This window comes from Arachis ipaensis, chromosome B5 (genome assembly GCF_059453495.1).
Source record: "Arachis ipaensis isolate K30076 ecotype BB chromosome B5, ASM5945349v1, whole genome shotgun sequence".
Taxonomy (NCBI): domain Eukaryota; kingdom Viridiplantae; phylum Streptophyta; class Magnoliopsida; order Fabales; family Fabaceae; genus Arachis; species Arachis ipaensis.
The window spans coordinates 30,021,374-30,033,648 of NC_142440.1; the positions used below are offsets into that span (position 1 = coordinate 30,021,374).

The 12,275-nt window shown below is 34.3% G+C and overlaps 1 protein-coding gene and 1 pseudogene across 1 annotated transcript; both read right to left on the reverse strand.

Annotated features, from left to right (window-relative positions):
- Nucleotides 1-503: 503 nt before the first annotated feature.
- On the reverse strand, nucleotides 504-1,995 carry LOC107643487 (metalloendoproteinase 1). The gene has a single exon (XM_016347153.3). It carries the CDS (start codon nucleotides 1,940-1,942, stop codon nucleotides 827-829), a length of 1,116 nt encoding a protein of 371 aa, XP_016202639.1. The 5' UTR covers nucleotides 1,943-1,995; the 3' UTR covers nucleotides 504-826.
- A 9,481-nt stretch (nucleotides 1,996-11,476) lies between these two features.
- LOC148563734 (uncharacterized) lies at nucleotides 11,477-12,275 on the reverse strand (annotated as a pseudogene).

The following is a 12,275-nucleotide window of genomic DNA, read 5'->3' on the forward strand; positions in this document are numbered from 1 at the left end:
TTATAAATTTCATTTTTGTTAATTACAATCTACTTATGTTAATTCAATCCGTTGACGATTTCTATTTTATTTGTCACTAAAAAATTCCAAATTTTGCATTTTTTATGGTTGAATTAATTTATTTTACTTTTACTTTATCTACTAATTTATTATGCCTAATTATTTAATTTATGATTTTTGAAAAAATTCTAATCACATTTTTAAAAAGCATGCCAAAGCAACACAAATTCCAAGTTATAAAAGTCTAATATATAGTCCAGCTGGTCATTTCTATTACAGATATTCTTGTTCAAGAATTCAAATCCCATGATTTTTGTTTAAAAAAGTGTAATCATATCTACTTGGTTCACTTAAAATTGAAAAGTATAAACCAACTGATTTTTTTAATTAATAGCATTTCAACATGCGTACATCAATTCTTTCATCCACGTTGTTGTCCTTAGAAAAAGACGTTTTTGGCGACTGGATGCGAGTCGCTCCCATAGTTTATTTGAGAGACACAGTTTCACTAAAAAGTTTGATGACCATACAATTTTATTCCAGAAAACAAATCAAAGTACACTGCTGATGAGGTAATTAACCCAATGTATGGTGCAATACCCAAACAGCGACTAAAGATAGAAAAGTACATTTCCTCACAACATAAAAATTATTTGATAGTTAAAAAGAGTATTAGGTAGATGAATAATGCTATGCCATGCTAATATTAGAAGCATGGTATATATGTTTTATTTGAAACATATATAATCTAACCCAATACTTATTTAAGATTTATTTAGGGTTAAACCCGTAAAAACACACAAGTAGCAAATTCGAGCAAACCAGCTTAGGGCACAATGTAGAAAGCTTTACGGATCTGCTCTTTATCGTCCTTTGAAAGGTCCACCTTCCTTTGCTGGTCCGGCAAAATGGAAGGATACATAACGGATTCCTTGTGAGACGAGTGGTTAAGCCCCAGAACGTGACCAATCTGGTGCATCGCCACCGTCTCCAAGTCAACCACCCCTAATTTCCACAGCGGTGTGTCAGCCAAGTTGTCGTCGGGATACGCCCAGTACTTGGAGCTATCAATAAGCATGAATATACGATGATAATTGGACTGCTTTACCATAAATGCGGCCCCCACCGCTTCCACTCCAAATAGTTCGTTCATGGCGGCATAGCCAATCTGGATGTTCGCCTTATCGAAAGCCTTCGCCTCCGTGAAGTTGATGAACCCCCGTAAGGGAAGCGACCACCGCTTGAACGAATCTCTGAACACCTTGATCGCCTTCGGCGAGAACTTGCTCGCCGGGTAAAATCCATAGGTGAGCTCCGTGCGGTGCTTGGGGAACCAACCCGTGCCAAGAGGCCATAACAAGGTTTCGGAGAGTTGGAAGGAATTCACGTCCGGTACACCGCACCGTAGCAGGGACATCTGTTTAACAGTTTCTTTGTCGTCTAAGGTTCCGCTAGCTTTCAGATTGAAGAACTTCTGGTAGTCCTCGATAGCTGATTCCGTGCGGCGGTCGAGGACGTTGGTGAATGATTTGGAGCGCGGCATGTATCCGTATCTGGACAAATACTCTTTCACCGTCTTGAGGCCGTCGATTTCCACTTTATTAATTTGACTACTCTTTGGCATTAATTTGTGCCACTCTTCACGAACTTTTGTAAAATTGCTAGGAGGTCGTCGGGTTTTTAAATTTCCCTTTTTATCTGTATTCTTGAAATAGTTAATAATGTAGGTCCTCAATAATTCTTTATTGAGGACTTTGTTAATAACACTTTTTGGGAAACCGGATAAAGATTTATCTAGTGCCTTTTGGATGTTTTTTGTTAGTTTTGGGTTATTGGTCTTTAGTGGTAGTGGCTTAAATTCGAATGTTAGCGATGATGAGATTGTTGGGACTGTGTCGAGAATGACAAAGATAAGTAACAGGGAGAGAAGATATGGTTTCATATTGATGACGATAGCTATTTTATTTCTTGGGGTAGATGAGAGTCTTTGAGGAATATTGTGAGCACTTGTTGGAGATGACAAGAGAGTATTTATAGAGGATTAGAGGAAGACGACCATGAGGGTTCCACGCATAGCCATCATCGTCAGCCATGCATGGGTCTTCGTCAATTCGGAAATTTCATCACAGTTCACCTAGCTAATAATTTAATAATTTAATATGAAGAAATGGTTTTTTAACACCAAATTAATTAAATTGAATATATTTGAAACTGAAAATTTTAGAAACCACCGTCAGATTTTTGCAAGGCGAAAACTTAAGTGTAGTCGACTTCACGTGAAGTTGATATCTGAAAGTCATTAGATGAAAATTTAGTCAAATCAGTCAAATCATCTAACGACTCTCAAGTATCAACTTCACATGAAGTAGACTGTATCTGAGTTTTCACCTTTTAGCAATTGCAAGCACAAACATCAAATTATCTTCAATAAATAAATTTTATTTATTTATATGTATATAAATTTAAATAAATATGAGTATAAATATATTAATTTACCAAAATAAACAAGTGGGCCTCCAATTTTACCAAATTACACATTTTATAAAACGGATACCAAAATATATTTTTTTTATAAATTATGTAATTCGTGGGATTTCGTGGATTACGTTCAAAGCCCAAATGCACATAGTCTGCGGTAGCGGTGTTTTGTATATGATGAGATGAGAATATGCATAAACCGTGACCCTTTTCGCTTTTACATCTCCATTTTCTTGCTCTGCATCACCATGCATCACTATACTCTGGCATTAGTCCCACTGCATTACTTGATTCTCCCATCATGTTCTCTAATTCTCAAGTTATTCTGCTTTTTTTTATATATATATATATTTTTTGTTGATTTTTTTAGTGACCCTTTTATTATTTTGTTTTAATTTTATTAAAAGATTAATTTTTTTAGGACACGAGATGTTGTGTTTATTTATTTATTTTTGTTTTTATTTTTTTCAGGCTATGTCTTCTCTAACTATTGGCTCCTTTCATTGGCTAAGTTCTCTGCCATTTGATCAAAGAAATCTCAATGATGCTCCTGATTTTTCTTTCAAATTTAAGAACAATTTATTTTTATATAATATTAAATATGAAATAAATTACAATCTTAAAATAATTAATTGTATTTATACAGATCAACTATTAAAAAATAAGACTAATAAGTTAATCTATTATTCACCATAACTCTTTTAATTTAGGTAATACGTATTCAGTACTAAATAAAAAAAATTTAACAAATATACTTGTTCAATCCTAAATTTTAGAACTATAAATTTGAGAACTAAATTGACTATACTTGTTCAATCCTAAATTCAACAAATGTATTTCATGTTTGATATTATATAAAAATAAATTATTAACTTAATTAAAAATTAAATAACTAAAAACGTACATTTAATAAAAATATAATTTTATATTTTAAAATATTAAAAAATATATTTTAAAAATAGATCAGCTAAACATATTTTTATTATTTTTAACATTTAGAAATAAGGTACTTTTAAAAAAAAATTTAATGTAAAAAATTAAAAATAAAAATTATTTTTAAAAAATGAAAATAAAAAACTAAATCTAAACCTGTTCTTAACAATCACTTCTCTCTTTTTGTGAAACATCCAAGCTTATTATTGTTTAAGTAGGAAGATTCAATATGATCGTTCCTTATTCATCCTAATATTCTAATACAAGTCATTTCGTCTGTAATAGTAGAAAAATAGCCGCTGTTCTATTTTGTAGGCGTCCCATTTCATAGCTGTCAATGGATAAATATAAAAAGATGATTTCAATTTCTAATTCGCAGGCACTATGACTAAAATGATGTGCAATTTCATTTCCTATTTAAAGAAATAACCATTTTATCTTATTTATTTATATAAAAAAGCACAAACCACACCTTGGTCGTCTAGCGTCAGGGCTTTCCACTTCCACTGATGAGATATCAGACATGGGTGAAGCACTGAAGCTAAAGCTGGTGAAAACTATGCTAAAGTTAAAGGTCGAGGTTGGAAAAACGTTCAACTGAGAGCAAAAAAATATATATACATAGAAACCGCGAGACCCCTCGCAGTTTCTAGCCATTTTGCATATCAACATAAACTGCTATAGGAGTGTAGCGGTTTACGTTCATTTGTAAACCGTGGGTCCGCTGTCGCGGTTTACATGCATAGTTTATGAAAAAAAATGCATTTTGGTATCCGTTTTGCAAAATGTATATTCTGGTAATATTACAAGCCATTTTATTTATTTTGGTAAATTGCTCTATTTTATATGTGTAAATCTTTATAAATATGGGTATAAATCATGGACAAATAGTTAAATTCATTTTCGAAAGTTTACTTGTTTTTTAAATTAGTCATTGAAAGTTTTTTTTTAATTAAATTCGTCATTCAAAGATTTTATAAAGTAATTGTGTTAGTTTTTCGGTTATTTTTTTGTTAACGATGCTAGAATTTATTAATGTGGTATATTAAGTGATACTACAACACATATAAGAGTTTTAATTGACTATTAATATGATAACTTTATAAAATTAGATCAAATAATTAAAATTTAATTAAGGGAAGAACTTGAGACATTAGAATCTTTCAATTTATAACCACCAATTAGGACTACTAGCATTATAAAAAAAATAGTATTTATAACAAAAAAAATTTTACAAAAAATGTCAAATTTGTTACGATAGAATTTTGTAATAAAAAAAATTGTTACAGAGTTGTTGCAATATGTCCGATGACAAAAAAGTATTTCTTGTAACAAAAAATAAAATTATTAAATACAAAGTACTATATATTTTATAACAATATTTTTTAATACAAAAACTGAAATTTGTTAAAAAATTAATAATAAATTTGATAAATAAACTCTTTTTTATAACAATTTAGATTTTTTTGTCATAATATTTTATTACAAAATATTATTTATTTTTATAACTTTTTTATTCTTTTAGCTAAAAAAATAGAAGATTCATTTTACAACATTTATTTACATAATTAATTGATATATCAATTGATTTTTTAAACCGACTAACTCAACATTTTTATATAATATATAATGATATAGATATATAATTAAGATTCTTTTATAATAAAATAAGTTTTATAAATTTAACTAAACAACTTTTTTATAACATTAAAATTTGTATCATGTAGAATTTAAAATTTTTGACTCTTCTAATATGTTGCCATCAATTTTGTACCCTACAAATATAAACAATGAAAACCAAAATTAAAAGCAACACATAATACTATCTTCGTCAAAATAAAAATTAAGTTAGAACTCTATAAATTAAAATTAACTTGTTTTTTGATAATTATTCTCAAAGTTTAGAACCAACCAATAAAAAATACAAATTATCAAATTATCAAGAATATTCTCTTTTCTCCCAGACTCATTGACATTCCAGTGGTGGTGGAAGCCCTTCGCTTCCACTACAAGACAGGCAAAACATATCGGTCAAAAATTAACAGCCGTTTATCTAACCGCCGCAAATAGTGGAGATAACAGCAGTTGATATCAGAGCACTTTCATGTGCTGTAGAATTTGATTGATTAGCAGCTATTTCATGAAGAACTGCTGTTAATCAGGACACTTTATCATACTTTATTCAATCCTCTACATCTTCTAACTAATAATCCCCCAGCAGAAACCCGTGAACTGAGAGTGGTAGCATGCAAAACCCCAGTTCTTTGCTCCACCATATGCATTTGCTGCCCATGCATCTTTCTCTCCCCGACGTCGACCTTTCGCCTTTCCTCCACAGTGTGTGAAACCCCTACTCCCTTCTCCACAGTAAGCGAAATCCCTATTAAACTCTACCGTGCGCCTCTGTGTGGTTGTGGAGTCGCGTGGCTACTATCCATCCTTCTCTCACTAGCGTCGACCTTTCCCCTCTCTTCCACAGTGCGTGAAACCCTTACTCCCTCCTCCACGGTGCGCGAAACCCCTATTCTCTGCTCTACCATGCGCCTATCTGTCGTCGTGGATTCGATCACGTGGCTGCCCATACATTCTCCTATCACCGTCGTCGAAGTTTCTCCTCTCCTCAATCGTGTGTGAAACCCTTACACCTTTTTCTACCGTGCGCGAATCTAAGCTATCGTGGCCTACCACTGGTTCGTTCTTCCACATTGCTCTTTCTTTCTTCTTTTTATTCTTGATCACTTACAAAATTTGAATCCTATTTTTCTCAAAATTTGTCTATATCTTCTTAATTAAGATTATGCTTTCAGATTAATTTGATTCAAATCTCGACTATATCTTCTATTAATTTAGGTTAATTATGGCTATTTATAGTTAAGAATTTGAAGGTACTACTATTTTAATTTATTGTGTGCTTTGTAGTAAATTTTCAGTTAGAGTAAATAAATGCAAATAGTTAATGATTGTTTGATCGTTTGATTGATTCAGTTTCAATAATATTTGATTCAGTTTCAATAGTTTTTGCATCATCAAATTCAACAATAATTTACACATTGCTTCAAATGATCATTCAAGCATCATAAATGGCACAATTTCACTTTCAATTCATCAACACATCCATAAATCAACAATTAGGAAACTAAGTAAAATGACTCTTCCTAACTGTTAACTTAATTCCAAACTTTTTAATCAATTCTTGAATATTCAAACCACAACAAAGCCTTTGAAGCTTGAAAGCTTTGCAACCTAAATGTGTAACACCCTACCACCCAAAACTTTACGCTTAAGTCGTAAAATAGAGGTGGCAAGGTATTACGACTTCTAAAAAAAATTAAAATACATACTTATAATAGTAGAAAGAATATAATAGACTAGGAGCCTTGAAAAATGGGTAAAACAAAATCGCAAAATGAAAAGCGCCACGCTCCGAAAACGGAACAACTTGCGTGTGAGGAAAACTATAACTATCAAACGTAAGGTAATAAAAGTAGGAGTAGAAAGCCAAAGGTACAAAATAACAAGCTCCTAACTCAGTCCGCGAAGTTAAGGCTGGCCAGAGAATATTTACATATATATATATATATATATATATATATATATATATATATATATATATATATATATATATATATATACATATCCAAAATCCAAGACGTACATAAATAAAATCCTGCCTCTCCATAAACCTCTAAGAGGATAAAAAAGAATAAGTTATGTGGAGAGGAAGCTAAGTACGTGTATATACATCACTACATAACAAAATAACACAGTAACCACTTCGCTTCAGGTGTCCAGACGCCTAATGAGATACCTTTCGACTTGCATCTGAAAAACAACAACATAGTATGGAATGAGAACCGGAGGTTCTCAGTATGGTAAAGGTGCCTGCATAGTTAATGTAAAAGGTCTCGGGAGAGCCAGAGGCACTCCTAGAACTTCGACACTCAGATTTCAGCTTAAGAATTCAACTAAACCAGAAATTAGGTAAGTTGTCTAAGGTATTCAAGTCCTGAATCTAACTTTAACCGAATACTTCACATTCTGTCTCCTCAAATCCTCTGAATCACTGGTGGAATAACCCTCTCCCCTCACACCTTCGTCAAGAGGGATTTCTCAGAAGACATACACATACAGTTCAAGCAAGGAAAACACAGATAGAGAAGCATTTATAGCAAGTAGAACAAGTAGCGGATAAGCAGAATTAAACAGTTAAGCAAACCAAAACGATGCACACTCAAGCAAACAAACAAATGCATATGATGTATGTCTGTCCTATGGCTGATGAGTCTCATCTGTTGGTTATACAGCCAACCCGACATGTCCTGGTAGTTAACCATTGGACAGTCCCTCTGTGCGCACATCCCCAAGCTCAATAATATTCCATGGAGTCAAACTCCAAGCTCAAATATAATATTCCATGGAGTCACACTCCAAGCTCAATAATATAGTATTCCATGGAGTTAAACTCCAAGCTCAATAATATAGTATTCCATGGAGACGAACTCCAAGCTTAAATATAATATTCAATATTTATATATATATGCATGCCCATGGGGGAATCCGGGGAGTTAAAGTGCCCGGTCACATCTTGCGACAGAGGGTCAACAAATAGTCTCAAATACACAAGCCACATAATAATATCTTTCTTTTTTAAATACCACCTCAAATCAAAACTTCAATCCTTATAGAAGTTTTGGTAGTATCTCCTCTAAAGCTCGAATTTCTGCCCCCCTTCAAGAGTCCCAACTATCAAATCCAACAACTCTCAGTCCTTCAAATCATTTCCGGTAACAAATTATTTCAAAATCAAACAAATACCAATATTAAATCTTTTTCAAAACCAACCAACTTCAATAGCAAATTATTAACAATAGCTAAACCACATAATTTATTCTATATACACAATCCATCAATTATACGTTCAGTTCATTCCTATCTTAAGGTCTTCTAGCCTAAGATTCCACGTGGCATTAAACATTAACTACGAGAAACTAAAACCATACCTTCGTATGGAATCAAAATATTCAAAGCTCCGGAGAAGCTTTTTGACCGATCTATCGAAGAAGAAAACGTCCAGAATCGTCTGTGCCTCCTAAAATTTCCGTTGGCCAAACCCAAGAGATAAAGGAGCTACGTCACTGTCAACTTTCACTAATAAAAAATAATGCCAACGTGTAGAGGAGGAGGTTACGAATACTCTTACTGGATTAAATTTTTTATTGGAGTTACAGATTGCAAGAAATCGAAGCCGTAAATTCGAAGAGATTTACGTTATTTCTTTTTCTCTTCGTTACGCTATTCTCTCTTTTTTTTTCTTTCTTACGATGTTCATATATATATATATATATATGACTTATGAAGGTTTATAAGCCGCCTTGGCTTTCTTTATTATTATTACATATTTATATGTATGTATATATGCATAATAATAGTGATAATATATATATGTAACTTAATCCAAAATATAAACCACCTTTGATTTTCATCCTTTATAATTAATAATAGTAATAATAATACTAGCAATAGCAATAGCAATGATGATCATGTAATAATAATAATAATAATAATAAACGTAATAATAGTAATAATAATAATAACGTAGTGAATATAATAACAATAATGAATACATAATACTAGGGTTTAAAACTATATAAATTTATAATACATATAATACTCATGACAATTGTATCTAATGTTTATAATAATAATAATAATATGGATTTGATTAAATTCAAATTATTATAAAATTAGTTCAATTACTGATAATAAAAATAATTTTCTAAAAATAAGAAATTCTAATTTTATAAAATAAATTATAACTTATTTATATTTATATTTTTAAAATTGAGGGTCGCTACATTCTACCCATCTTACAAAAATTTTCGCCCTCAAAAATTGATATAAAATAGAAAAGATTCATAATAACGTAACTTCCCTTCTTAAACATATCAAAGAAAAACAGAAAGATTTGACATGCTTAGTTTGCAAATCCAGGATATTCTTATAGCTTAAAGTCTACGCAAAGCGAAAGATACAAGATAGATTTGATGCAGAAAGGTTATAAGGCAGGTTGGTATTAGAACGACGGGTTTATCGCTTCTAATACTCGCTTCATTTAGCTCCTAAGTTCTGCTGATTCTAATGGTGTCATTGGTGCACGAAATTGTGATCTCCAGGCTCGAACAAATCCTGGTAATGGCTCCAAAGCTTGGTGCTCTAATCTTAATTCATAATTGTCACAACTTCGATACAACTAACCAGCAAGTGCACTGGGTCGTCCAAGTAATACCTTACGTGAGTAAGGGTCGAATCCCACGGAGATTGTTGGTATGAAGCAAGCTATGGTCACCTTGTAAATCTCAGTCAGGCGGATTTAAACATGATACTTTATTAGATTAAAATAAACAATAAAAGGGATAGAGATACTTATGTAGATTCATTGGCAGGGATTTCAGATAAGCGAATGGAGATGCTTTTCGTTCCTCTGAACCTCTGCTTTCCTGCTATCTTCATCCAATCAGTCTTACTCCTTTCCATGGCTGGCTGTATGCAAGGGCATCACCGTTGTCAGTGGCTACATCCCCTCCTCTCAGTGAATCATATGCTCACGCACCCTGTCACGGCACGGCTATTCATCTGTCGGTTCTCGATCATGCTGGAATAGGATTCACCCTCCTTTTGCGTCTGTCACTAACGCCCAGCACTCGCGAGTTTGAAGCTCGTCACAGTCATTCAATCATTGAATCCTACTCAGAATACCACAGACAAGGTTTAGACCTTCCGGATTCTCTTGAATGCCGCCATCATTCTAGCTTACGCCACGAAGATTCTGGTTAGGAGATCTAAGAGATACTCATTCTAGCTTAATTCATGTAGAACAGAAGTGTTTGTCAGGCACGCGTTCATAAGGGGGAAGGATGATGAGCGTCACACATAATCATCACCTTCATCACGTTCTTGGGTGCGAATGGATATCTTAGAAGCGAAATAAGAAGAATTGAATAGAAAACAGTAGTACTTTGCATTAATCTTTGAGGAACAGCAGAGCTCCACACCTTAATCTATGGAGTGTAGAAACTCTACCGTATGAAAATACATAAGTGAAGGTCCAGGCATGGCCGTGTGGCCAGCCCCCATGGTCTAAGAACAATGCGTTCAAAGATGGTCAAAAGATTAGTAAAAGGTCCTATTTATAATAAACTAGCTACTAGGGTTTACATGAGTAAGTAATTGATGCATAAATCCACTTCTGGGGCCCACTTGGTGTGTGCTTGGGCTTGGGATTGAGTGTTACACGTGCAGAGGCCATTTGTGGAGTTGAACGCCAGTTTCTGTGCCAGTTTGGGCGTTCAACTCTGGTTTTGGATCCTTTTCTGGCGCTGGACGCCAGATTTGGGTAGAAGGCTGGCGTTGAACGCCAGTTTACGTCATCAATTCTTGGCCAAAGTATGGACTATTATATATTGCTGGAAAGCCCTAGATGTCTACTTTCCAACGCAATTAAAAGCGCGCCATTTCGAGTTCTGTAGCTCCAGAAAATCCACTTTGAGTGCAGGGAGGTCAGAATCCAACAGCATCAGCAGTCCTTTTCAACCTCTGAATCTGATTTTTGCTCAAGTCCCTCAATTTCAGCCAGAAAATACCTGAAATTACAGAAAAACACACAAACTCATAGTAAAGTACAGAAATGTGAATTTAACACAAAATCTATTAAAAACATCCCTAAAAGTAACTAGATCCTACTAAAAACATACTAAAAACAATGCCAAAAAGCGTATAAATTATCCGCTCATCAGTCATCATGTGTAATACTATCGAAACTAGTTCAGCCTCTGGCACTAAATCTATCACAACTTACTTTTTCTCTCGACACCTAACTGGTTATCAAAGAGATATTTCTATCGGCCTAAATTCCTAGTCCGTATTCAAGTCCAAAACTACGTCCAGTCTTTCCAGTCCTAAACTTCCATATCCGGTTATGTAACCTAAACGAAAGCAGGGTCCTAGCTCTACATAGAACAAATCTGCCTACGCATTCTATATCATACTTACCTCGATCCTGTCGTGGTCAACTCGCATCTGTGGATCTCCCACGCGAACAATCTCTAGACATGTGTCCCGGTGCTCCACATCGAAAGCACATTCCCAGTCCGTACCTGCGCGGCTCCTCTGGAGTAGTCTCACCAAAGCCTTCCTGTAGCAGTGTCCACTTCATGGAGCAATCCTCTGCGAGCTGGCTCTTCTTAACCAACTCAGTGAAATTTGTTAGCTTTTGTGGATACACGTAATTAAAGATATCTCTCCTTAGTCCTTTCTCATACTGAGCACACTTCCATTCCTCATAATCGGCTGGATTTCCTTGACAAGTTTTTGAGAAACGGCACAGATTATCGAATTTGCGAGTATAGTCAGCAACGGACATATCATTTTGCTTCATCTGCATTAATTCCAATTCCTTTGCAGTGCAAAACGCATGCAAGAAATATTTACCGTAAAACTCTGTCTTGAATCTATTCCAAGGGACATCTGTTAACTCCACCTGCAAGGTATGACACAACTCTTGCCACCAATTCTGAGCATCTCCCTCCAACATATGAGTCACTATCTCCACTGACTGTACTTCAGGAACTTGCTGAGGTGTACAAAAACCTCTCCACTTCTCGGAACCACTGATCAGCCTCCAGGGCATTGGCATTTCCGTTAAACCAGGGTGGACCACTCTTGAGGAAGTTAGTAAGGGTCATAGACCTATAGTATCGACTTATGTTACTTGTACTAGCACTAGGGTTTCCACCTCGACGTCCTTGCATTGGTTCAACCACGGGATTTCCTCTCTGAATACCTCGTTCGGATCCACGAGACGACAT

Excerpts from the sequence above, each read along its gene's own strand:
- LOC107643487 (XM_016347153.3), bottom strand. The coding sequence starts at position 1,942 with ATGAAACCATATCTTCTCTCCCTGTTACTTATCTTTGTCATTCTCGAC.